Raw genomic sequence first — 27,242 nt, 5'->3', positions numbered from 1 at the left:
AACCGTGACAGCTGCCGTCATCGGGAGTCTTCTGAGAGCGAAGCAGCTGAGCAACGATCGGACCTCAGACTTCCTCTCAGGCGCCGTTTCAACGTCTCAGCGACCAAAACCAAACGAGAAAAGGTTTTTTTTCCAGAAAAAAATAAATCATTCAATCAAAAACCTAAAAAGACGTGAGTTTATCTTGGTTTAGTCCTGTTTCTGCAGGATGGAGCTTAACAACTTATGAACCAAAAACGAGGAAGAGTGAAAACAAAAAGTCCTTCAATTTATCAAGAATCCAGGATAGACATGACCCCCCCCTGACCCCCCACGCTAAATAATAATGTATCTTCCTGTTTTCAGTCTGAATCTTTCCATTAATCAAACAAACTCGTCTCACATCCAACATCTGGATTATCCCCCAAACATCTGGACAAATATTCTGAAAAACCAGAGGAACTTTCTGGAAGGAGAGGATCCCAGCACTCAGACACGGAGGTGGGAGTGTGATAGTGTGGGGCTGTTTGGTTAGAACAGATGATTTCAGTAAATCCTGAAGGAAAGGTCCATTTGGATCAGAAGGTCCAGAAGATTCTGATCAAAGTTTGGACTAAATTTTGTCTGATGACCTGAAAACCCTGAAAAACACGAGAACGCGTCTGAAGTCAAACTGTTGGGTCCCTCTGGTTTCATAAAGGTTTTTCAACATCCCAGAATACTTAGAACCCGTCTGACCCGCTCCATCATTTTCCCTTCAGAACCTTCTAAACTCTGCCTCCTCTGCTCGGTTCCCCCAAACTTTCCCTCAATGGAAACTCCTAAATGTATTTATGGTTCATGAAGTCGACACGGCGCGTTCAGGTGCCTCAGGTCAAACCACGTTCTTGTCTCAGCTGCCAGTATCAGCAGCCAGTGGGCCCGCCCAGACCAGAACCCTCTGCTGGTTCCGCTTCACGTTCCCTTCATCTTCACCAGTTCAGCCAGTCAGCGTTCTGCTCGCGCTCAGACGACCACAAGACAAAACCAGGAGCGCTGGACTGTCTTTGTTCGGGACACCGGTCTCAGTTTTCCCAGGGCTCCACATTCAGAAGCAGGACAAAGGAGGGGGGCGGGGCTTCAGCACAGCCACTTCCTGCTCTGTGACGATGTGAAAACTTAAAGGAGGTCAACAGAAACCCAATCGGCTCAGACGGCTGACGAAGGTTTGGCTGAACCAAGTGAACAGATTGACTAACAGGAACAAACCAACGAGAAGACTCACAGGGGGGAACTTAGAAGAGGGTCAAACCCCCTGACCGACTACCACCACATGGTCTTTCAGCAGGAATTCATAAAATTACATAAATAGGAGAAAACCTAACAGAACTAAAGCAAATAAACACTTAAATTGATGCCTTTTTTAGTGCGAAGAGCCCGAAGTTGGACTTGAAAATGTTAATAGTGATGCACAAACGCCAGAGTTTGAGCGTGAAAGCCTGAAAAAACCCTTTACGTCTTTACATAGACTTTTCATTGGAAGTGGTCGCTTGAGCACAGATTTCTGAACCCCGTGTGAACGTAGGTCATATGTAGGAGGGTCGACCTGCAGCTGCAGCTGTGGCTGCGACTGCAGCTGAAGCCGCAGCTGCAGAGAACCGGCTGGAATGTGGTAGAGAACGTTTGGGAGAACGAAGCCTTTCTGTAATGAGGGAACACATGCTCGGCATCAATAATTCAGCCGGGGCTGCTCTCAACAATCTGTCGGGGGGGCCCTGATATGAACTCCCAACAGGAAGTATGCTGGGGGCGGGGCACAGCACACCTTATTTGGCTAATTAAAAATAACACACGCATCAGCCCAAAAAAACGGCTCCTGCAGCAAAGATAGCTCAGAGCTCCCATAACCTAGTTGGGTCAGAGCGGCCTGCTTCTCCTCGCCGCTGCTCCCTGATCGTCTAACGGCGCCTTCAGGCCCGACTTTGTCACAAACACACGGCCGCCGCTGCAGAAACGCAGACACTCGGGTACAAAAGAAAACCGTAAATGAAAGATCAACGTCTTCTACTGATGTTTGTGCTTCAGTATGAAGCAAACACTCTGCGTTGCCACAGCAACCAGTTCCTGCTGTCGCCTCGGACTTCAACTCTAGATTCCCTTTTGTTCATCTTTTATCCGGTGCAGTTCACTGGTTTGACGCCTTTGATGAAGATGAAACATCCTTGGATTCATTGACAACATTTCTTTGCTGTCAATCGACGGTTTTCTTGGTCTAAAATATAAAACTAGTGCAGCAAGTTAGGAGGAATTAGAATTTTTTTTTTAACCAGACTTCAAAGCTGAAGTTACCACGGTGACACGCTGTGATGGGCGGAGCCTGAAGGTGAATCTATCAATGTTTCACCTGACGTCATGCCAGTTAGTCAAGTGTTTTATGTTAATGAGTCCATGTTTTTGTGTTTGATGAGAAAATGTGCAATAACATAGGAAAATAATCCCTAAAATTAAATTACGGCCTCATGTATGACTTCTCCAGCTGGATAACTGGCTGTACCCCCCCTAAAGAAGGATCAACAGCAGGAAACGCTGACATGGGTTGCTGCGGTCCTGGGAGAATCCAGAAGACCGGACGCCGTTCGCTGCCTGGAAACCGTTGAGAAAGCAGCGAAGAGCTACGCGGGGTCAGATCCCCCCCCACGCTCAGCGGGATTCTGGGTAAAACCGTCAGATGGAGGCTAAAGTCTGACCTCTGAAAGTTCTCCTCACCAGAAACTCTGATTTTATAGTGTTTTCCTCCTGAACCATCCCAGAGGAACCCGCTTTCTCTGTGCGCTTTAGGTCCTGAACAGAACCGGCTGAAGCCAAAACGGCACCAAAATCGGGTCCAGATGTGATCGTTTGATCAGGATGTTTCAGTGGTTTAATCAGCGGCTCAACGGTAGGAAGTCACAAAGAAATTCAGAGAATCCTTCAGATGAAGGGAACAGCTGTTCATTTTGGCTTCTTGGAGCCACTTCCTGTTTGGATCGCCCAGGGGGCGGGGCCACTCAGTCCTGTTCTCTCATATAGTCATCGGTTCTGATGGGTTTGTTTGTTAGCTAACTTTAATCTTACAATAAGGCTGAAATGAACAGCAGATGATTTCGTTTCTAGCATTTCTGCTAACATTGTTCACCACAGCTTTGCTAACTGGTGTCTGCAGTCTCAGCAGGTCAAAGGTCACATCCTGCCGTCAGCACATGACTCCTGAGAGCTCTTCATCCCTCAGACTGATCTGCTGTGGAGGGATATTTCTGTCACCATTTTGCAAACAAAACTTTCTAAGTTGCAAATCAAAATATTAAATATTTGCTTTCAATTTCATTTTACTTTTGCTTTATAAAGATTTTTTTGCTGTCAAAAAATATTTTTGCGTTTGCAACACAAGTTTTTTTAAATGCGTTGTGTCTCTGAAAATATTGGTAAAAGTTTGATTTTCTTTTAGATCAGTTTGGAAAAGAAAAGAGAGAAAAGATTTAAAGCACAGAACTTTTTGTCCTGCAGAAATGTTTTGAATTAGCAAAAATAAAAATTAGAAAGCAAGTGGTGGCATAGATATCACTCCATAATCAGCTGTTAACAGGATCGGTCTGAGGGGGGAGACAAGCCGCAAGCCGCCCCCCAGCAGGTTCTCTGTTGAAGGGGGGAGGAATCGAACGCACGCTGGCCCTGGGAACCAAACTGCAAAACCTCTTAAGGATGATTCTTTGGATGATTTAAGGTCCAACGATACAGACGTTTAGCACTGCCCCCCCACCCCCCATGCTGGGCTATAAAGAGACCGTCACCTCAGACACAAACAGGCACTGAGGCTAAACATGAAGATTTCTGCTTTTCTGTTCCGTGCGATTTACGGAAGAGGTCGGACGCTCCACCAAAGGACATGAAGGTCAAATGCTGAAAAGGAGAAAATAGAGCAGACTGACAGGAGAGGAGGAGGAGGAGGAGGAGGAGGACAATGTGGGGTCCAGGTTCTCAAAGACCTCCACTGCACATCCACAGGGATTCGGTTGCCATGGCAGCAGGTGTTCACGGCTGTCCTCATAAACAGGGAGACTGTCATAGCGAGAGGGAGAGAACACGGACCCGAAACCCTCAGGGCGCTTTAACGGATCCGGACCTGAAGATGTTCTGCAGGATGAGGAAGAACCACAAATCCACAACCACTGAGGTTCTGACACAGATTTACCAGAAAAGGTTTTTTCTGGGGCATCAGACTCATCTCACCCCCCTCCCTCTCAATGTACCTGTAGGAAAAGGTAAAAAAGCTGTGCTGCTATTCACAAATGACCTCCTGCGTGAGCAGCTGGGCGTCAGCCTGCAGAACCTCTACAAGCCATCAGTGAAACACAATCTGCTGAGCTGCCACACTATGATTCTGGTCTAGAAAATCCTTCAGGGTCTGGCTCCTCCCCCACAAAAAGACTAAACAGAAGCACCAGAGCAGGTTCAAGAGGTGACGGCATGATTCCTTCCAGGAACTTTTCTCCTGTCCAGCCTCTCAAACCTGGAACACAATCCCAGAAAGATCTGGACAGTTTTCCACACTTCCATCCTTCTCACAACAATAAAGATCACGGCTGCTGGAAAACTAAACTTTCACTCACAACTAATACTAGAAATGCTATAAAACTGTTTCCTAAACTAAAGTCAAAGTAAAACATGGGGGGGGGGGGGTGAAAAAAGAGGTCATAGTTGTTTGTAGTATTGTTCTAAAAAAGTCCTAAAATTTGATCCGCATTTGCAGAAAATCATTTTTTCCTCATCAAAAACAGAAAAGATCCGGCATGAAGACATGACAGGTGGAACAGGTTCTTCTGGAGGAGACCTGGACTCGTAAAGAACCAAGTCTCACACAGACACTCGCAAATGTGAAGACCTGACTTTAGAACAACAATAAATGGAAAAAAAAATCAAAGCCATTGTGTTATTGGATGAATCTGGAGCATTTCTAAATTCTAGTTTAAATAGGAAAACCAGAATCTTCTGTGAGAAAATTCACCACAAAATCCAGACTTTTATTTATAAAATCAAATCTATCAAAGACTGAAATGAAAATTTCAAAAGAGATTTAATGTGAACTGATGCACCTGTGGAAACGCGTCTTTTTGTTTAAAGGGTCTATCTATGTTGTTTTTCTGACGATCATGTGTCGTCTCTTTTTTTTTTTTTTTTTTTTCAAACTTTCCAAAACCCTCATGAGTTTCTTCAAGGTTGATTTTTTCCCTGAGGGACATCAACCCATTGGTGCAACTGGCACTAAAATGAGAAAAAAGGCCACAAATTCTCAGATGAAAACTCAAAAATCTTCTGTTTTTAAAGATACATATTATTTTCAAGCAAATGTTATTGTGCTTTAGTCCAGATTCAGAGTTATTCCTTTCTCTTATAAGATGAATGACAAAAACACTCGTGCATTTGCTGCTGGTCCGGCCCTTCTGTTAGAGGTTAGAACCCCCTTTGTGCCCCACGAGGCCAAACGTTGCCCCCCCTCTGGCCAAAATCATCAGAAATCAACATTTTGAGCTTTAAAGTGTTTTGTAATGTTCAATTCTCACAAAAAAAAACACAGTGGTACTTTGATCACAAATTGAGGAACCGCCCCTTCCAGGAAGAGTCTGTGCTGCCAGCTCCGCCCCCAGGCTAACAGACACACCCACCTCCTCCAGGGTGGTGATCAGCTAAACGTTTTCCTTTTTTATGAATATGAACATCCATCTTTGCTAAAGTTTGGATGTTTGTTTGCTTCTGCAGAGGCCGACTCTAGGATGATGTCATGAAATGGGCGGCACCCACAAGGAGAGAAAGGCGGAGCGGTGGTCACATTTCAGAAAAAGACTGAGCCAAAATGGCAGCTTTGGCGACGATGACGACAGCTTGAACATCAGGTCAGCTCAGACCGGCTCCTCCTTTTTTATGTGGGACCATCAGACTTCATCTCTGTGCTTGCGAGAGGAAGATGGAAACCACGGCAACCGTTACATGGTTACCAGTTTTCTATGGCTACAAAAAGCTGTCCATCCATCCATTTTCTTTAATCCCTATCAGTGTCACCATGTTACTGGAGCCTATCCCTGTCACTGTCAGGGTAAACCCCAAACTATTTTTATAGTTTTCCATGGTGACCTGTGGTTACAGGTGTCTGACTCACACGGTTACCATGGAGACTCAGAGTTTATGAGGAGCCCATTTAGAGTTTTCAGCGTCACTTTACCCGTCAGATCAGGATCCTTGTTGGAGTCGTGTGATGGTTTTTAAAGGCTCTCCTGATTATCCTGAATGTGTTTAGGATGCTGCATTTTTCACACAAGACGGCGTCCCCATCAAAGGTCAGAGGTCATGTGAGCTGTCTTCATAGCTTAATGGGACAAATGTGAGGCTGTGAGGATGCTGTGCTGTTGCTATGGCGATGCTGGTCAGAGCCAGCCAGATTATGTGTGTGTGTGTGTGTGTGTGTGGGGGGGGTGAGCAAATCCGTTGTTTTTATCTCAGAGAAATGAAGTAAATATAGACTTTCATTCTCTTTAAAGTTGAAAACATTTCTTTGGCGTTGTCTTACTCTTCTAGTTCCGTGAAAACTCGGGGGGGGGGGGCTGACGTGGTGGGGCCCCGGTCCAGGCTGCTCTGTTGTGAGGCCCTGCATCAGCGTGTTTGGGCCTCTTTAGGAGTTCTGAAACAGTGATGGATGGCGTCTCCATGGCAACGCCAGAACATCCCACAGCTTTCCTGGTCTGAAGGAAGCTGACACAATCCCCCCCCCCACACCCCCACCCCCCCTTACCTTGTGCAGCTTCCACATGGCCCCCAGAGCTTTGACCTCGTGGGGGCCGTGCTTGCCCTCCTCCAGACACTGGTAGCACACCGGCGTCTTGCACTGCACGCAGTACATGCTGAGGTTCTCCAGCTCGTGCTCCGTGCACGTGGAGATCTTGCGCGGGCTCGCGCGGCGGCTGATGCGGCCCTGCGCCGGCGGGACCAGGCGGTGCTTGGCCAGCGGCCCCCGGGGGGGGTGGCAGCGCAGGCGGCAGGGGTCGCAGTAGAAGACGTCGCACTGCTCGCACATCACCGTGGCCTCCCGCGGGCTCTTCTCGCACAGCTGGCACTTGAGCGCGGCCGCCTTGCTCTGCTGGTACCGGTCCACCACCCCCTCCAGGACCCGGTTCTTGGGGAAGCCGCGCAGCCCCCGCTCGTCCAGGATGAGGCTGCGGTGGCACTGCGGGCAGGTGATGCAGGAGTTGCGGGGGATCGGCGGGAAGGAGCCCGGCGGCTGCAGGAGGTGCTGCTGCGGGGGGGGCTGGGGGACGGCCGGGGGGAAAACCCGGACCCCGTTGGGGGACTTCTGGCAGGGGGTGGTGGGCGCGCTCACGAAGCCCCCGTACGAGCCGTAGCCGCTGTCCGCCTCGCTGTACAGACTCATCTTGTCCAGGTCCAGATAGTCGTAGTCGGCGGAACCGGAGGCTCGGCTGCTCTGCGGGGACTCCGCCTCGGGGGTCTGCACGAGGATGTTCCGCGCGCACGCCAGGCAGATGTTGTGGGAGCACGGCAGGATGATGGGCTCCCGGTAGAACGAGCCGCACACCGGACACTTCAGCTCTTCCTCCATCTCATCCATGGCTCCGGTCCGGGTGGGGAGGGGGGGTCCAGCGGCGGCGCGTCCTGCTGCGGCTCCTGCCAGCGCAACCTTGAAGACGGGAGACCGGAGCGGAGCGGAGGCATCCGCGATGAGGAGGCGGAACCCCCCCGCACCAATCAGCTCGCGCTCAGAGCGGCCTCCTATTGGCTGAGCTGCAGACTTCAGGCAGAAACGCAGTTTGAACAAATAGAGTTGATCAGATTCATCAAGAAGAGATTCATGTTTGATGGAAGAATCTGCTGCAGGAAGAAGATTTCAGAGAATTTCCTCTATGAGAGATGAAAACAGTTTCAGTTAAAGATTCTATTCAATGCACGAGTTGGATTTTTAGTCATTTTTTCTTAGTTTGATTCAACTTCTGTTCTGAGTGGTTCTTTCAGGTTCTAGTTAATTATCCACAAAGTAATGAGCAGTGGTGGGCGTGGCCTCCGCATGCCCGTATGTCTTTCTTGCTATGGAGCCCCAAATTATTCATAATAAAAAAAAGTATGACACTCATTCTGCTGGAAAAGCTCATTCTGAAATAAATAAGTATTTCTGAAAAACAGCAATGTGAAACAAAAACAAAGCTACTTTGGAAAATATTGAAATCTGAGGTTCTGAAAAAAGCTATAGAATTATAATACAATTCAACACAATTAAAAATGAATATTTTAAAAATCTGTTAGAAAAAAACAGATTTTTAAATGAAACATATTTAACGATATAATGGCTAATTTAAAATCTGTGCCAGTTTTTCACAATTTCGTAGTTATTTTTTTTAATTAGGAACAATTTGGGCTCCATACCCTGCAACACCTGGCTGTGCTTCTGATGAGGAGGCGCATGGTCTCTTGGGATCTCCTCCCACACCTGGACCAAGGCATCCAGAAACTCCTGCACCGCCTGTGGGACAACCTGACATCGGTGGATGGACCGAGACATGATGGCCCGTGCTCAAATGGACTCAGGTCTGGGGAACGGGCGGGCCGGTCCATCACACCAATACCTTTGTCCAGCTGCTGACACACTCTGATCACGTGAGGTCGACCGTTGTCTGTATTTGGAGGAACCCTGTGTGTTCTCATCTGGGTACCTAAAGGCAGTCGGGCCACCTCTGGTGAGCACATGGAGAGCTGTGCGGCCCTTCAAAGAAAGGCCACCCGAACCAATTCTGACCCACTGCCAAACTGGTCCTGCAGGGCGACGGCGCAGCAGCAAGACGTTCTCCTTAGCGTCTGCTTTCATCTATGAGGACCACAGGGCGCCAATGGGCAATTAGCCATTTTGGTGTTCTTCAGCAAACGTCTTGTTGGGCTGTAAGCACAACTCCCATGTGGACGTGGGGCCGTCACACCTCCTCGTGGAGTCTGGATCTCACAGTTTGAGCAGACACGTGCACCTTTGTGGCCTGCTGGAGGTCATTCTGCAGGGCTCTGGCAGTGCTCCTCCTTTCTTCTTGCCCCACTACGGCCTCCTCCACATCTCCTGATGTTCTGGCCTGCGTCCTGGTAGCGCCTCCGTGCTCTGGACACGCCGCTGACAGATACCCCAAACCTTCTTGCCACTGCTCTCACTGACGTGCCGTCCTGGATGAGTTGGACTGCCTGGGCCACCTGTGTGGGTCGTAGACGCCGTCTTACGGTACCGCTGGAGTGACAACACTGTCGGCGTTCAAAGGTCACCAAGACATCAGGACGGAGAAGTTGTTCGTGGTCACCACTTGCAGAACCAATTGGAGGTGTTTGCTTACTGCCGATTATTTCCACCCGTGTCAGTTCCACTTCCACAAAAAACAGGTGATTGTCAGTCAGTGCTGCTTCCCGTTTGATTCCACAGATTGACTTGGATCCACATTGACGTTATTCAGCTGTTCCCCTTCATATAGAAAGCCTGAAAACTTGGAACCTGGTTGAAGCAGATGAAGCATTCAGAGAACTGAGACGTCTGAAGTGAACCTCAGCTGCTGCTTCAGGGAAGAGGAGGAGTTCATGTTTAGAGGAAAGCTTGTTGTTGGCTCATGTGAGGCTCCTCACTGATTACATTTACATGTTTTCTTAGTGAAATCTGTATTTAATATTGTGATTCAGTCCCTGCTGAACTAAACCTAAAACATTTCTTCTAAACTTTTGGAGACTCAAATTGTTTTTCTTAAATAGTTTTTCTCGTTTTTCTTTAGGATTTAGGAAAAATCCCAACAAAAGGTGAGTTGATCCATCTGAACACATTTCTGGATTACAGCAAATTCCATGTTGACTCAAACGCCCCGCAGTTATTTTTGGACGTGAGCTGGCTGACGGCTGCAGCTTAATGTCATTGTTTGCTGTGTAATCGTCGCTGCAGCTTTCTGCTCCGCGTCGCAGAGAAAACCTGGACAGATTAAACCCCGACTCGTCTGTTCAGAGGCACGGCTGTCCTGCTGCCGGACACAAACTGCCCCTTCCGGCTGCTTTCAAGGAAAAACTGCACATTTAATTGCCCCACAGCAAAACAACAACACTCCTTTAGGGGAACGTGAACCCACCGGAGAAACCTTCATTCAAATAAGGATAATTTCTTTGGTCTGGTTTATGTCCCAAGAACAGGCAGCAGGTTCATTAGTCCACAGAGCTAAATCAGGGTCAGGCAGGCGGGGGTCAACAACAGGCATGAGAGGAGAGATGTGGGCAGTTAAGACCCAGACGAGAATCGCGGCAGGCAAAATGAGTCAGAAACAGAAGATCAGGGCCAGATCTAACGCTCGGTAAGGAAGGCAGAGTGGCACAAACATGACTTCACACTGAGTGAGGCTCAGTGCAGAGCTTAGGCAGACTGTGGTTGATGAGTGAATGAGAGTCAGGTGTGCGGCATCCAGGAAGTGCACGCTGGGGTTGCTGGGAGATGGAGTGCTTTCAGTTCTCTGGACACTGATCCCGCCGGTGACCAGAGGGGGAGACAGAGCTCTGACTTCTGACAGTTTAAAGACAGCCAATATTTATTTTCTACAAGCAGATTTTCAATCAATTTTATTAAAGGCGCATTTTCTAAAAATGTTTTATTCTATTTCAAAGAGTTGTGTTGAGTCACTGCGTCTTATGAACTGAATGTCCTCAGTTGAGGTTTGGAGTTTTGGTGATGCAGGATTGTTTATTTTTTTTATTTTGTCCTTTTTTTTCCTTTGAAGCAAAAGTCCGAAATAAAAAATGACCCTCTTCATCCTGGTTCTGCAGAACATGAGGTTTCATGGACGGATAAAGAGTCTCCTTCACAAGAAGTAGAATTTTAGTTTGCAAGAATTCCTGGTTCCATCAGTTATTATGGAGCAGCGCCACACCATCACACTACCACCACCCTGTTTAAGAGTTTCTGGTTTTCCCCCCAAAAGTCTGTTAGTTTGAGTCCAGATGTTTGGGGAGGAATTCCATCCAGAAAGTTCTTCAAAATATGCCTAAAGGTTGTGGTGCTGATCCAGACGTTTCTGTCAGAACCACGTCTTCTGATTAAAAATGTAATCATCTTAAATGACTTTTTAGTAACAGATGTGACTTCTGTGTGACGGGTTGGATCGGAGGTCCTGACATTTCACCTCCCCGTCTGCTGGGACCATCCTGAAAGGACACAGTGGGGGGCGGAGTCTGACTTCCTGACATTGCAGCAGCTTCGTGTTTATGGATGCAGAGCCATCTGCAGCTCCTCAAAGTGACCGGAAAACGCATTTTCTCATGCAATGTTTGCAAATGAGGCGTTCAGGGAGAAACAGATGAATCCATAAGCAGCTGTGCCAGGAAATCAAACCGGAGAGTTTTCCGGTTAAAATGTGGTTTCAGGTCTGAGCAGAGAGTGAGGAACATCGTAGGAGCGTCGGCACAACCCGAGATTCCTGATTTAAGCTAAAAAAGTCAAACGGTTTTGTTTGTTTGGCTCAGAGCTCATCCTCCAACTGTTCTGATGTGATAAAAGGCAAACAGCTCGCAGGCTCGTCTGCTCTCTCTTTGGCTCTCTGCAAACGTTCCTGCAGGGGAGGAAGCTGCATTTTGTCTGGTTTGGCTCGGCTCACTGCCCTGCTGTCAAATGAAGGGGCTGCAGAGACTTCAGGCTCGTCTCCAGCGGTTCTTGGGAGAAGTGATGGAGATCCAGAAGCTGTGTGGGCGGCCTGCAGAACCACGGGGGGCACTGAAAGGTGCCAAACTGAGGATTCGTTCTCCTCCTCCTGGACCTTAATGCTCTGAAAAACCCACATGTGTGCAGGAAATGAGGATGGATGGAGTTCTGCTCCATGGAATTCATCTCCACCCAGAGGGACGCCTGCATCCAACAGTGAAGGAGGAGGACTCCTCTGCGTGCCTCACGTTTGCTGATGAAGCTGCACGTCAGAGGAGCTCCTCCTCCATCTGCAGGCGAAGCTAAGGTTTTTAACAACAAGAAAACCTGACGGAGGTTGATGGAAGAATCACCTGATGAGGAACAATGTGGGCCTGGAGGCTGAGAACATCTGTGGTGTCACCATGTGGTCACGTTCTCCTGAACAACAATCCCATGAGCCTCCAGAGAGGTCAAGGAAAAATGCTCTGGATCAGAGGCCGTGCTTTCTCTCTGACATCCCATAATCTCAGGTTGGCCACACCCAGTTCATCTCTTTGTTTGATTTAGGAGGTCAGGAGGAGGTCATCTGCTCAGCACCAGAGCGCTGCAGGCCAAACAAGCAAAGGCGGAGCAGCAGAAAGAACCTCCACTCTCAACATCTGGATGATTGGGTCTGAGCTCAGGAGCTGAAGGTTCTGCTGGGAAACTCGACACCAACACGTTCAGATAAAACCCTACAGGAGGATCCTTTCATTCATTTAAAGGTAAAAACATGTTTTCGTGGGAAAAACTGGTTAAAAATGCTGCTAATTGTTCATGAATCTATAATTTAAATCAACTCAAAGGACACAGAAGTTTCTCCACATCGTTTCATTGTTCAGTCTTTCCTGCTGTTTGCCTTTTTTCATGTATTTGTTTTTTCATATCGTAATATTAGATTTTCTTTCTTATTGCCATGGTTACAGTTTTTGACTTACATTTTGAAGCCCCGCTTTGATAAAAATTGTGTTTTTAACGTGTTCTTGTGGCATTTTTCTGATGATTCATAATAAAATTAATCTTAAAATGTAACTTCTGAGGATTTCTTTATCATATCACTGTGAATCAGGTGTAAATGAAAAAATCACGTTTGAGAAACATCGTGTTTGTGACGTAGAAAATACGCTGGGTGGGGCCAAAGCCTCCCAGCTCCGCCCCTTTCTGATGCATCCACCTGCAGAAAATTACATCCATGAACGTCTTGTTTTCCTCGTCTGAGCTGGAATCTGGATCAGAACTGGATGGATTTACTGCTTCAGAATTGCTCTTTGATTTTGTTGTACCGCTAATGTTAGGTTTGGGGGTGTGGGAGGCTGTAAGCTAGCAGGAGAGAATGTAAAATGATGGATGATGGTAAGCAGGGGCGGGCTTACTCTGCACCAACAGTCCCACCCAAAAGGTGAATCTCTAATGAACTCCTGCCGCTCTGCAGAAACTATGTTCTAAAAAATGACACTGGTTTGTTGATTTTGGCTTAAAATGACATCATCACACAGTACAGACCAAAAGTTTGGACACACCTTCTCATTCAAAGAGTTTTCTTTATTTTCATGACTATGAAAATTGTAGATTCACATTGAAGGCATCAAAACTATGAATTAACACGTGAAATTATAGACATAACAAAAACGTGTGAAACAACTGAAAACATGTCATATTCTAGGTTCTTCATGGTAGCCACCTTTTGCTTTGATTACTGCTTTGTACACTCTTGACATTCTCTTGATGAGCTTCCAGAGGTAGTCACCTGAAATGGTCTTCCAACAGTCTTGAAGGAGTTCCCATAATGCTTAGCACTAGGGGCGGCTGTGGTGCAGCGGTAGGGCGGTCGACCCATGATCGTAATATTGCAGGTTCGATTCCCGCTTTGCATGCCCATGAGTCGAAGTGTCCTTGGGCAAGACACTGAACCCCATCTTGCTTCTGGTGGTAGGCAGGCGCCGGTGTTTGGCAGTGGAGCCGCCACCAGTGTGTGAATGTGTGTGTGACTGTAAAGCGCTTTGTCCTTGTAGGAAGAAAGGCGCTATATAAGTACACGCCATTTACCATTTACCAGATGTTGGCCCTTTTGCCTTCACTCTGCGGTCCAGCTCACCCCAAACCATCTTGATTGGGTTCAGGTCCGGTGACTGTGGAGGCCAGGTCATCTGGTGCAGCCCCCCATCACCCTCCTTCTAGGTCAAATAGCCCTTCCACAGCCTGGAGGTGTGTTTGGGGTCATTGTCCTGTTGAAAAAGAAATGATGGTCCAACTAAACCCAAACTGGATGGAACAGCATGACTATGATGCAAGATGCTGTGGTAGCCATGCTGGTTCAGTCTGCCTTCAATTTGGAATAAATCCCCAACAGTGTCACCAGCAAAGCCCCCCCCACACCATCACACCTCCTCCTTCATGCTTCACGGTGGGAACCAGGCATGTAGAGTCCATCCGTTCACCTTTTCTGCGTCACACAAAGACACGGTGGTTGGAACCAAAAATCTCCCATTTGGACTCATCAGACCAAAGCCCAGATTTCCATGGTCTGATCATTCCTTGTGTTCTTTAGTCCAAACAAGTCTCTTCTGCTTGTTGCCTTTCTTTAGCAGTGGTTTCCTAGCAGATATTCTAGCATGAAGGCCTGATTAAAAAAATGTGTTCTGTGAACAGTTGTTGTAGAGATGTGTCTGCTGCTAGAACTCTGTGTGCCATTGACCTGCTCTCTAATCTGAGCTGCTGTTAAGCTGCCATTTCTGAGGCTGCTGACTCGGATGAACTTATCCTCTGCAGCAGAGGTGACTCTTGGTCTTCCTTTCCTGGGGGGGTCCAGATGTGAGCCAGTTTCTTTGTAGAGCTTGATGGTTTTTGTGACTGCACTTGGGGACACTTTCAAAGTTTTCCCAATTTTTGGGACTGACTGACCTTCATTTCTTAAAGTAATGATGGCCACTTGTTTTTCTGTACTTAGCGGCTTTTTTCTTGCCATAATCTAAATTCTAACAGTGTATTCTAGTAGGACTATCAGCTGTGGATTCTCCTGACTTCTGCACAACACAACTGATGGTCCCAACCCCATTTATAAGGCAAGAGATCCCACTTATTAAACCTGACAGGACACACCTGTGAAGTGAAACACATTTCAGGTGACTGTCTGGAAGCTCATCAAGAGAATGCCAAGAGTGTCTAAAGTAGTAATCAAAAGGTGGCTACTATGAAGAACCTACAATATTAAATATTTTCAGTTGTTTCACACTTTTTGGTCATGTATAAAATTCCACATGTGTTCATTCATAGTTTTGATGCCTTCAGTGTGAATCTACAATTTTCATAGTCATGAAAATAAAGAAAACTCTTTGAATGAGAAGGTGTGTCCAAACTTTTGGTCTGTACTGTAATTAAAAGACGCTTTGAACGTAGATCAGATGATCGACGTGGGACTGTAGTGCCCTTCCCTGCAGGACCACTAGAGTCAAGCTTCTAAACCTGCTTTAGTCCCGCTTGGGGTCACGGGGTCGCTGGAAGCCACTTGTAGCTGGTCTGATAGACCCACAGTATGAAAAACATGAAGCAGGCCAGAACCAGAACTGTTCTGGATCTCAGAGGAAGTGCCGTCCTCAATGAAAACAAAGATTTGAGATACAGAGAGTTAAAATAGATTTACGTTAAAAAACAGAATATCAGTGACCAGTCCATCACAGGAGTGATTCATCTTCCATTGAAACGTTCAGAATCCATGAGTTCCACGTGAGCCAAAGTCCAATCAGGAGTCCACAAAACCAGTCTGCGGAGGGGTGGGTGGCTTTTACCGACAGGTCGATGGCTCCCAAGGAAACACTTGAGCTGTAGGTCAAGGCCCAGAACATCGTCATCTTTAGGAACCTGTCCAGATCCCTGCTGCGCTCACAGCTACTGCTCGCCCTGCGTCCAAACTCAGAGGTCACCGCACATGCTCACAGATGCCAAATCCCACGGTAGCTCCCTAACAGAGCAGTGGCCTCAGCAAAAGCAGAAATCACACACTAGACACACCAACGGACCTCTGATGCACCTGCATGGACTGTGGGAGGAAGCCAGAGAAACCTTAAGGAGTGATCTGATCTAAAGGAGTGTCAGAAGGTTCTCCATCGCTCTGCACATGTTCTCTCAGGATTCTGCTTTGCAGACCAGCTGGACTTCACGTAGAAGACATTCTCTGATCATCTGAGATTCTTTCCAACATCTGATGGAGAACTCTGCGCCTTTATGAGCTTCAGCTTCAGAGGTGGAGTTGAAAGTTCAGGAAGAAGAAGCGGCTGAACGTCTTCCAGAGGAACCCTGGAGTCCAGCTGGTTGGACAAAGACCATCACAAACGAAGGAATCGCTAGTTTGTTTAAAAAAGGTGAAGTCAGGAAGCAAACGTGGGGGTTTTGAGATGATGGAGAAAAAGAGAAAAGAAGCGAGAAGGTTCGAGGCCGGAGGAGGAAAACCTCCAGATCATCCAACGCCGACGCCAGCGTCCTCATTTAGCTTCCTGACATAACAGTACGTCACTCAGAGCGGCATCAGGATCTATTTTTGCAGCAAAACTCTGCTGCAGGCGAGAAGTTCGTGACGTAAACGGCTTTTAGCAGCTTCACTGAGCCTCTGTGGGCGTCTGTCTGTGAATGAAGGCGAAGGCCTCCCACAGCTTCCGTAGATCGTCCTCGTTCTGCCACTCCACCAGAGTCCTGCAGGAGCATCATCGCTCTCTGAGTCACCAGGACTTCACTCACATGGACTCCTGCCAACGAGGAGATCCAGGAGAACCAAGGACTGTCTCAGCTGAGGCGTGTTCTCCTCCTGCTGCTCGCCTCCTCTCAACTGGGGAAAGTTCACCCCTCATAAAGGCTTAGCCCCTCCCACAGGCCGATTAACCAAACAATTCCTTAAAACAACTTACTGGAAGAATTATTAGCAGAACTCCAAAATACAGAAATAGGTTTGAAACAAAATCAATTAGACAGAAAGGGGAACAAAGTGAAAAAAAAAAACAATTCTGACATGTGACATCACTTCCTGTTTCCTGTGGCTATAAATGCTGATGTGTCCATTGCTCTGGTTTGGCTGTTGGTGGAGGAAAACTTTGATGGTGAGTGAGATTCTGTTTAAAAGCAAGTGTGCAACCACAACAACAACATGAAATGTGAACGATTTGAGTCCCACAAAACTATCAACTGTTACTGGGCTGGGAGAAAAAGAAAAAAAAAACACTTTAGGCTCCTGTTCAGGACTTCAGGCTCTGTCCTGCAACCTGTGATGCTGCTTCATCACACAGCATCACATTTGTGCTGCAAATCCTCTCCTTTCTTTCCCTGAAGCCTGGTTTGTGTGTAACCACACAAACCTGTGTCTGATTTTCAGGATGAGTGGCTGTGAGCTCAGCGAGGATCTGTGGGCGGACGTGAGCTCATGGCGTTCTGGAAAAGGTTTTTTCATTTTCTGATCAACTGTGGTGACACTGTGGAAACTCGTCGTCGTTCTTTGATGTTTTCTTTTATTTTAAGGAATTTAAAAATGAGTTTGCTTGCTTTTTCTAATGCTCATCCATGTGAACCATGCATGCCGTCCGGAACATTCCTCATTCAACACGTCCACAAGTGGAAAATGGTTGAATCATGTTTTCTTCTGAAATCAGCGATGATGATCAGCTGCTGGTTCAGACACATCAGGCAGGAGGAGGTGACTCGTTTGACACTGTCAAAGAAAAAAACTGCGGTTTGTCACTGTGGAGCAGAGATTTGGACGCTTGACGCTCACATTTGATCTCATTTTGGCAGAGCTGCCGTGCAGAAGTCTGCGGTTTCTGGTGATCGCTGCTGATGGAGAAACTGACGAAAATCCCGAAGGACAGTTTGGAAAAGAACTAAAACTTATATTTGAGCCGTAGACGGTGACCCATGCAAAGGTCAAAGGTCGTGTTCTTAGTCAGGTTTGAGATGGAAAACACTTGCAGGGATGTTTCTGGTTTTTGTTTTCAGATGAAATGACAGATGAACATTTTCCTCCTTTTAGTCTGGTCAGACGTTCCTTCAGCTTCCTCATCCTATCAGGGAAGATGTCAGAGAGCGGTCAGCCTGTTCTCCGGTTGTCATCTGTTCGGTGGGCGAAGCACCAGGCGCCTCTCCAGAGCGCTAAGATACTTTATCATCCCCGAAAATGCCTCATCGGTTCATTTTCTCTAACTGTTGCTGCAGATCTCATAGCTTTATACGTGACAGGATCAATGTGGGTGAAGTGTGACGGACGTCTGATGTGAGCGGTGGAGGCTCCACCTGAGAGGCTGGAAGCTGCTGTTGTGAGGCTCTGCAGCCGCACCTCCCTCCCACGCTCTGCCACTTCGCTCTCATCGCTCTGGAAACCAGCAGCTGACGGAGATCTGAGCAAACACAAGCTGGTTTCCACAGAAAGGTCCTTTCCTTACCTCACTGTCCATGACGGCGCACGCCGCTGCTCCGCTCAGGTGTGAGGCTCGCTGCAGAGGGAGAGCGCCACCCACAGGGCGTGTCAGGTCCTAAAGAAACGGCCGGATCACTGTTGTTCTGAATCATTTTCATCACAATGATCAGTGAAAACGTTGAAAAGGGTTTTATATTATAAACTGCAGTGTTGTCTAAACGAAACCGCTGGTTGTTGTAGTTTGTGGAGCTGAACTGTTACCAAGAAACACATTCTATCAAAAAATGTGTTTCAAATTAAACAAATTTAAGAAACCAAGATTTTTCAGCTGAATCTTTGTTGCTTTTCTTCAAGTTCAGTTTTCGTCTTTAGCTTTTGTTCCTTGAATTTCTCTCTCAGTAGTTTTTATTTGGTAAATACATGATTTTCTCGCCTGTCTGCGGATTCTCTTCAGATCAAATGTGTCCGACCCCGGGGTTCCTTCACGGAGGCAGTTTGTCGCCTGCAGTTGCAGCTCTGTGGGATGAAAGCTGACGCTGGTTCAACCACTTCATCGCCGAACATCAGATGGTGGCGTTCTGAAACGTGCGCTTAGAGCCGCGTCGTGTTTGCAAGAAACAAAACCCTTCAGGTAGAAAAGAGGAACAAACGTGAAGGTTTGAAGGACAGAGGCAGCCTCTGCTGTCAATCAAACACACTTTTTATTTGACATTCATCTGAATCCACAAAATCCGCACAAATATTCAGACACACAAAAACATGAAAGGAATGAAACAAATAAAACCAGAAGGAGCTGCATATCCAGGAGAAAATGCAGCATTGAATGCTAAATCGCTGAATGACTGGTTGAAGGATTTATAGCATTCAACCCATAACTCTGATGAATTCATCGTAATGCAGACGCCACATTTTCACTGTTTAGGGTGTGAATGAGAGATGATGAATCCTTCAAACATCAAAGTAAAAATGTTCCTGCTGAAAAATACAGAGGTAATGTAGATGTTGCCGTGGAAACAATCATCATATGGCTGTCAATTAAAAGCATCCAAACGTAGCATCAGGGGGATTGTGTTTTTAACCACCACGACCCAAAACGTCTCCTCACAAAGAATCTTCTGGGTCCTATTACAGGAATCCGGGTCAGAACGACCCCTCCAGCCTACCGCTCATTTTCCTCTCCGTCTCACAAAGTTAAAGCAGAGACGAGCACGAATGCTGAGGCTCACGCTGTGCTGTAAGTGGAGCAAAGCGGCTGGTTGTGGAGCAGGTCGGGTGGAGGACGGCGTCCAGAGGGTATTTTCAGTGCGCCAGCTTCTGCCTGCAGGTTCCTGGACAAAAACCCGCTTCCTGGTTCTGAAGGAGGCGGGATCCCGTTCAGAACAGACGAAGGCCCGTAGGAAGTCCATGACTCACAGCTGCAGGGAGGAAGAACAGAAATATTTTCAGCTCCAAAAACGGAGGATTTTGAATTATTATTAAACTTCTTAGTATAGTAAATCCAACTTTGAGGTTTTTTAATGACTCCTCACATTATGGATTTTTATGACAAAGTCAAAAGTTAAAGTTGTTACCCTGAAAATGCATCAAAATACTTTTTCATCTGCTTTTTTAATTATTTATGATTAGAGTCTCAGAAGATTTAATCTGTTTTGGTGAAAACAAATTTAATTAATACTAATCTTAAACTCGTTTTGTGAAGATAAAAGGTTTTACGTAGAAGGCTCTAAACAACAAACAAATGACCCTGGAATTGGACTTCTGCTTGTTTTCTTTGGTTTACGAACAACAGCACCACCTGTCGGTAATACGACGAAAACAGATTCATTTATTTTCCTGTAAAAACTTTTTTAACCCGGTGAGGCCAAGAACAACTTTCCTCTGGGCTTTTAGAGAAAATTTGACAATTGGATTTTTGTCTGTTGACTTGGGTCAGCAGTGATTAATTACAATAAAGATAAAAATATTGAAAATAAAAATAATTAAATAAAATAGAAAACACAAGTAAAAATAAATTAACTGTGGCCAAATTTGACCCCATGGGGTTAAAAAAACCCTTTTACAGGAAACAAGAAGAAACCATTATTTTCTTTATTCAGGTAAATATGAAATATTTAAGTCTGTTTTAGATAAAGCCTCTGAGGACTGTCAGCAAGAGGACATTGATCCAGTGAAAGGAAGTGATTCCGTTGATCATATCAGGTGATTTCTTAAAGAAAAAAATGGGGTCAAGGTGAAAATATGTTCATCTTGTTTTCAATTAAACAGAACGTTCAGTTCAGCTAAAAACACAAAATGTAAATTTTTATTTCTGCATGTGACTTGTTTTGTGGTAAAGTGGGAGTTTTTAATCAATAAACATGTAAATGACGCCTCCTTAAACATAATAAATCCAATATATTTTAGTCTCCCTTTCAATTAAATACCGTTAAATACCGTAGCAATATTTCGTTTATTTTGTTTTTTATGACATGAAAACAGTGGTAACAACACAACGAGCCTCCTGTTTTTAAGTATTTTGAAAAACTACAAACGCCCAGTTAGAGCGCGTGCGTGTTATACGAGGCGGAAGTTCATGAATGTTTTCATGAACTTTACTCATTTCATTTTCTATTTGATGAAACTGCAAAAAGAAAAAAAATCAATATAATCCCCCCCCCTCGCTTTATTTTTTTACAATTACTCATAAAACATTTTTCATTAATGTAAAAGATAATCGGGGTAACGTCCCACCACTGACGTAAGCACGCAGACCGGAAGTGGACATGGCGCGTATGCTAGCTGCAGCTAGCAGCATGATGTCCTCCTCCTGTCAGAAGCTCGGACCCGGGCTTTGGCTCGTCGTTTTTGGGCTATTGGCGGCGGCGTCGCCTGCTTGGAGCAAACCGGACAGTTTGAAGGAGGTGACGGACGCGAACTGGGACAGAATCCTGGCGGGAGAGTGGATGATTGAATTGTGAGTGTCCCGCTAACGCTCGGTGCTAAACTCTTTCTCACAGTCTGTGTTTTCATCATAACTGTGAAAAAGCTCTGAAGCGTCCATGACGGACAGCAAATCCTCCTCTGAGCCTCCGGAGCTTTAGCCCAGCCGGTTGGCAGGTTTAATGTCAGCCCGGGTTGTTTGCTGTCGTCCCGCAGCTACGCCCCGTGGTGTCCGGCGTGCCAGCAGCTGCAGCCGGTGTGGAAGGACTTTGCGGACTGGGGGGACGACATGGGCGTCAATGTGGCCAAGGTGGACGTGACGGAGCAACCAGGTGGGTGTGAACACTCCGCGCGGCCGAGGATGCACGCAGGACAACAGGAAGTGGGCTTGATCTGATGACCCACCTTTCTTACAAAATAAAATCCTCAGTTTTCCCTTAACAAGAATCGGAACCAGACTATAAATCACAGATAATATGTTCTAAACTGAGGGTTCGTTCCCTCTCTGAGATTAAAAAAAGATCCTTTATTTGGCCACTTCACTGTCCTTCTCAATATAAAAGCTGATTCGAGCTAAAAGGTTTTTGGATCCCTCCAGAACCCGGTCTGGGTGCAGGCTAAGCCCAATCTGGTTTTACCTGAAAAGGACGGGCCGGTCCGCCCAGGGAGAGAGTTCATAAGGACGGATAAACAGGGAGGCAGTTTGTTCTGAATATCCCAACAGTATACATTTTATTTACAAATGTTTGATGACAGTTTTATGAATAAACTCCCCTCTGGAATTGGACGTGAACGTCTGGATGATACTGCAACTCTAAATCCACATCTTAAGCCCAAAAGTCTGTAAATACCGTAAAACAAATCCAGTCATTTTCCTGCAGGCTGTTGTGAGGAACAGTTGAAGCATCGTGCCGGCCGTCGGCAGACTGGAATGAGGCAAACATGTTATCCAGATTATTCACCGTTCAGAGTTAATCTTTCCTCAGAACACCTGAAGTCTCTAATTTACTGATTAAAGGCTTTGGCAGAGATGCTGCTGCTGTTTTCTTTGCCGTTTCACTCAATTGACCCCCTCTGCATCTTTTTGGGCCATTTTTTTCTTCTGTAAGGAACATGAAAAACAGGAAGCAAATAAACCTGAGAGCAGGATTTCAAAGTAAAAGTCCAAAGGTTGCTGTTTTTCAGGTTAGCGTTCTGCAGAGGAGAGTAGAAAAACTGAAGTAACAAGTCGATTTTTCTTCTGACAGGTCTGAGCGGCAGATTCATCATAACTTCACTTCCCACCATTTATCAGTAAGTCCTTCGGTGTTGACATCACTTCCTGTTTGGGGTTTTTGTTGCCAACAGAAACGGCTAAAGTGAGTCATTTCCATCTTGAGTGGTTTAGTGGGTTTGTGTGTGTGAGGGGCTAAAAGAACTGAAGACAGACACATTGAGGAATCATTCGTCCTGGTTTTGGTTGCATCTTTCCTCACATCCTGTTCAACCAAAACTGGAACCGTTTCAGTTGTAAGGACGGCGTCTTCCGGAAGTACCAGGGCCCTCGGACTAAAGAAGACTTCCTCAGCTTCGTTGATGACCAGAAATGGAAAACTGTGGAGCCGATCTCCTCGTGGTTCGGCCCGTCGTCATTTCTGTGAGTCCGTCTACGTTTTGAGGAGTGTTTTTTACTCACGCATGATGTGGAGAAACGCGTAATGGATGACTTCTTCTGTCTGCAGGATGAACTTGATGTCGGCTCTGTTCAAACTCTCCATGTTCATACGGGTGAGTGGCTCTACACCAGTGTTTTTCAACCTTTTTGAGCCACGGCACTTTTTCTCCTTGACCAAAATCCTGCGGCTCACCAGCATCCAAAAAATTAATAAAGGAAAAACTCTATAATCTGTATTGATGTTCAGCCCCTCCATGATCTCACATGCATTTGGGTGATAATTGAAGCAGAAAAAGCTGGAAGCTGCAGCTGTTTTTTCTAAAAAGAGGTAATAAAAGTGAAGTTTTGTTCTCAGTAATAATTTTCAACTAAATGATTTGACATTTTACTCTGGTAGTTGTTTTTCCCTTCAGTTTATTAACATGCAGTTTTATGTAACCTCACAAAAAAACAAAAAAATCTCTCCAAATTGTGATTTATTTATTTATTTTTTAAAGTTGGTGCAAAGGCAGCTATACTGTTTGAACAATTATATGATCACAATATGTTTGATGCATTTTACACAAAAAGACCAACACATTTATGGTTTCTGTAGCTACACAAAAAGTGAAGATGTTGAAGTTTTATTCGTTTTTATTTTGTCTTAATCAAAGATGAAGTCTTTGAAAACTTTAACAAAAATGTTTTATTTCTTTTTAGATGATTAAATTGTTTCAATTTAGTTTAATTGTCTGTTTCACCTTCATCCTGTTTCTTAAATGTTGTTCTTACTTCTTCTTAAGTTTAACATCTAAAATAATCCAGACGTTAGAAAAGTGTTTCAGTTAGAAAGATGACTTGGACCAAACTCTGGGATGTTTGGCTGATAAGAAACACAAACCTGGAAGGAGAACTAAACTGTTGACCTCTGACCTCTGATTTCATCAAGAAGATTGAAAAACTGTCTGATGTGTGTTTGTTGTGGTTTAAGACGTCAAAGGAAGACTCTTTGTGGAGCAGAGATGCAGTCACTTTAACCCGATGCATCATGGGAGATGTAGTGCAGAGTAGTACTAAGAAGGTGTTATTTACCGAGTCTTAAAAGTTTTTGAAGGTAACTAAAGATGTCTTACACTGCCCATAGAAATGTATGTAAATAAGCAAATTCATTTACGCCACAGCTCATCATGTCACATGACCTCAGGAAACGGCATTTGACCTTTTTAAATGAAACTCCATTCTTGGTTTCTCCTTTGATTGAAGGATTTCTGACATTTCACTACGTAGGTGAAACGCGGTTTGTCACTCAGGTCCTTCATCATTCAGTTACTCTGCAAGCAAATGTGAGACACAGTGAAACGTAGAACAGTTCCTATAGTTTACTGTAGGAATACTTTATTGTTGGCTTTAAAGGGCTGATTGGCATTGAATGACCTGTGACAGTTGGAGCTTCTTGAATTTCTGTCCTCACACGATTATTTTGTATTTTTTTGTAAACGTTGAATAATAGGAAAGAGATTTTTATTTTCCGTGTTTTCATGGTTATTGTTCTTCCTGCTGATTTTAGATATAAATATTATTTATTGATTTATTTCTCCTTAAATTCCCGTCTCCGTGGTCATGCAGGGAAATGGTTTGATGGTTTTTGAGCGAAGGGCGGAGTCCGAACAGGAAGTGGTGTGAGTGGAGGGAGGAGGCGTGGCTTGTGAACCTTCTGTCTGTTCTGCAGCGTTGCCATAACTACATGACGGACAGCCTGGGCATCCCGGTGTGGGGCTCCTACGTGATCTTCGGGCTGGTCACCCTGTTCCTGGGCCTGGCTCTGGGCCTGGTGAGTCACACGCCGGTTCTTGGAAACCAGATGCTCCTGAAAAAACCTCTAAAATGACTTCTTCCCAACAGTTGCTCGTCTTCATCGCAGACTTCGTCTTCCCCTCCAGACGGTTTTCTTCCGATTATCACCAGAGTGAGTTTGGAACGCGCCGAAGCGGCGGCTCGGGAACGCCGACTCATGTCCGTGTGTCTGGTTCTGCAGAGTTTCGGAGCATCCCGACCATCCCTCTGCAGGACGAAGGCCAGGAAGCAGATGGAGAGGAAGACGACGAGGACGACGAAGATGACGAGGCCTGGAGAAGAGGGAGGGGCTCCTCTGAGGTGCGGATGAAGCAGATTTTCCCTGAGGAACCTGTGAGGAAGAGGGTGGTGGGAAACCGCCAGGAGGAGGTGGAAGACACTTAGAGGGCGGAGCTCCTGACCGAGGCGCCGTTCAGTGGAAGGAGTCACCCCCTCCCTACCCTTCCCCCCGCCCGCCCCCTCTCCCGCCGGAGCGCTCAGACTCTCTCCCTTCCAGGAACAGCAGGCGCTCCGGTTTTCCCTGCGGAAGCGGCCGGACGCGGCGCCGCTCTGAGTTTGCTGTTCGGTCTATGCATCGTTTTTTAACACGTAGTGTGGATTTTATTTGTGACGTTTACTCTTCCAGTCGCTCTTATTTTGCATTTTTGACCCAGAAGTTCCTGCAGACGTCGCTTGGAGCTGCTTTCCCTGAAGAGGCGGAGCCGTTCTCCAGCCGCTGCGGTCTCGCCATCATCCTTCGTGGAGGACCGGCGCCGCAGGAACTCGCCCGTTTGTTCGTCCAGAACGAAGGCGGGTTGAACGTTTTTCTCATGAGCGCGTTGGACCTGCCGGTTCTGCCTTCATGCTGTGAGGCAGTTAAAGCTCAAATGTTCCCGCTCCAGAACCATTTCCTGACCCACTCCAGAACCGTTGCTGATCTTAGAGAACTGGACAGTATTTGCAGAGGCGCTCATCTTAGTCTTCATCTTCCTTTGAAGGTCGTTTTATTGAACTGTTTTCTTTCTAGCGTATTTATGGCTGCTAGCATCCATCCTCACTCTGCTCTGAGCCGCCTGCGTCTCTCAGCGTTCTCTAAATAAAGATTTACTTCTGGAAACCGGACCTCTGCCTGACTTTCAGCCGTCGCATCAACACAAACCTCTGCAAAAATCTAAAATATTAAAACTTCTCCTGTGGAATAAATCAGAATCAGCTTTGTTGGCCGAGAACGGCGCATGTGGGAATTGGTCTTTGGTGTCTTGTGCTCTCGTCCAAACCAGCAAGGTATAAAAAAGTGTGAGGGGGTAAGACAGAAAAAGGATAAATAAAATAAAGTAATATAAGGTAGATGCAGGAATAAATAAACAGAACTAAGTAAATTGCAGCAGGAGTTCTGGTGTGACAGTTTCTGTGGTTCTGCAGTCAGGAGGTCATCAGACTGACAGTTCGGGGGAAGAAGTTGTCTTTGTGGCGAGTGGTTTTGGTGACATTGTCCTAAAGCGCTGCCCTGACGGGAGGGGGCTGAAAAGGCAGTGTCTGGGATGAGAGGGGTCTTTAACGATTCTGCCAGCCCACCTCCTGAATCTGGACCGGTCCAGGTCCTGAATGGAGGGAAGCCTGGAGCCAATAATCCTCTCAGCAGATCTGATGATTCTCTGCAGTCTGTTCCTGTCGGGTCCGGATGCTGATCCAAACCAGACGGACAACCAGATGGATGTGGTCAGGACAGACTGGATTATTGCTGTTCCGGATGAGCCCGATGACTGTGGTGTCGTCTGCAAACTTCAAGAGTTTCACGGGGGGGGGGGGCCTGATCTGCAGTCACTGGTGTGGAGGGAGAAGAGCAGAGGGGAGAGAACACAGCCCTGGGGGGCGCCAGTGTTCAGGATGCGGGTGCTGGATGAGGAGCGTCCCAGTTTCACCTGCTGCCTCCTGTCGGTGAGGAAACTGGTGATCCACGGACGGGGGGGCACGGTGAGCTGGGACAGTTAATGGTGGAGGAGCTCTGGGACGATGGAGTTAAATGCGGAGCTAAAGTCCACAATTAGGACCCGTGCGTAGGTGTCCAGGAGGGGCAGGATGTAGTGGAGAGCCATGTTGATGCCTCATCCTCTGACCTGTTCGCTCTGTGGGAAAACCCCGGGGGTCAAGCAGAGGGTCAGTGATGACCTTCAGGTGGTAAAATGTAAAGATTTGTCATTTATCATCTTTCTCTATTATTTTATGAATCAGGCACACTTTTTCACTTATAAACGAACTTATTTCGACTTTAAAATGATCTAATGGACATAAACGTGATGAACAGTTATTTAAAAATCTTAAGTTTGTTTCAGAAATATTTTAGGATAAAAACCAATAAGCGAACTTTTCCACAACGAGCATTTTTCAAAGTAAAAGCTGAAATTTTCTGTTGCAGCGTGTCCTTGTTGCCAGCAGAGGTCACTGTTGTCCTTGTTTTGAGATGTGCGCGCGCCCAGAACGCTGCAGAAGTTTAAATCAGAACTGGACTGAGTGGTTCCGCCCCCTGGCGTTCCAAACAGGAAGTGGCTCCCAGAAGCCAAAAGCCCATAGCCATAGAAATGAACAGCAGTTACTCTGTAATTCTATTGGTCAGAATAAACATTCTGAGTCTGATACCTTTCTTAACATCTTGATATTCTGTCTGTAGTTCAAGTTATAAACTGACCAATCAGATGCCTCAATAAAATAGGAGGAGCCACCTATTTTCCACCAACGTTCAAAACATTTGATTG

The 27,242-nt window shown here is 46.2% G+C and overlaps 2 protein-coding genes across 4 annotated transcripts in view; one reads left to right on the top strand and one right to left on the bottom strand.

Moving 5' to 3' along the window:
• Positions 1–7,907, bottom strand: part of trim9 (tripartite motif containing 9) — a 24,163-nt gene extending 16,256 nt beyond the window's left edge. Inside the window, exon 1 of one of the 2 annotated variants that reach the window (XM_023951647.1) lies at positions 6,779–7,907. In XM_023951647.1, coding sequence (XP_023807415.1) covers positions 6,779–7,609 — 831 coding nt within the window. In that variant the 5' untranslated portion in view covers positions 7,610–7,907. The remainder of the gene's footprint in view (positions 1–6,778) is intronic. The other variant, XM_023951645.1, reaches the window with a different exon arrangement.
• Positions 7,908–16,756: 8,849 nt separating this feature from the next.
• On the top strand, positions 16,757–25,611 carry tmx1 (thioredoxin related transmembrane protein 1). 2 transcript variants are annotated; one of them, XM_023951700.1, is made up of 9 exons: positions 16,757–16,797; positions 18,559–18,735; positions 21,240–21,355; positions 22,271–22,316; positions 22,531–22,659; positions 22,745–22,790; positions 24,386–24,487; positions 24,559–24,622; positions 24,692–25,611. In XM_023951700.1, exons 3-9 carry the CDS (start codon positions 21,313–21,315, stop codon positions 24,892–24,894), a joined length of 633 nt encoding a protein of 210 aa, XP_023807468.1. In that variant the 5' UTR covers positions 16,757–16,797; positions 18,559–18,735; positions 21,240–21,312; the 3' UTR covers positions 24,895–25,611. The 2 variants fall into 2 exon arrangements, with proteins under 2 accessions (XP_023807468.1, XP_023807467.1); XM_023951699.1 differs by lacking the exons at positions 16,757–16,797; positions 18,559–18,735 and adding an exon at positions 20,838–21,057.
• Positions 25,612–27,242: the final 1,631 nt, after the last annotated feature.

The sequence above is a fragment of the Oryzias latipes genome, chromosome 22 (assembly GCF_002234675.1).
Source record: "Oryzias latipes chromosome 22, ASM223467v1".
Lineage (NCBI taxonomy): Eukaryota > Metazoa > Chordata > Actinopteri > Beloniformes > Adrianichthyidae > Oryzias > Oryzias latipes.
This window is presented reverse-complemented; position numbering and strand designations above follow the sequence as displayed.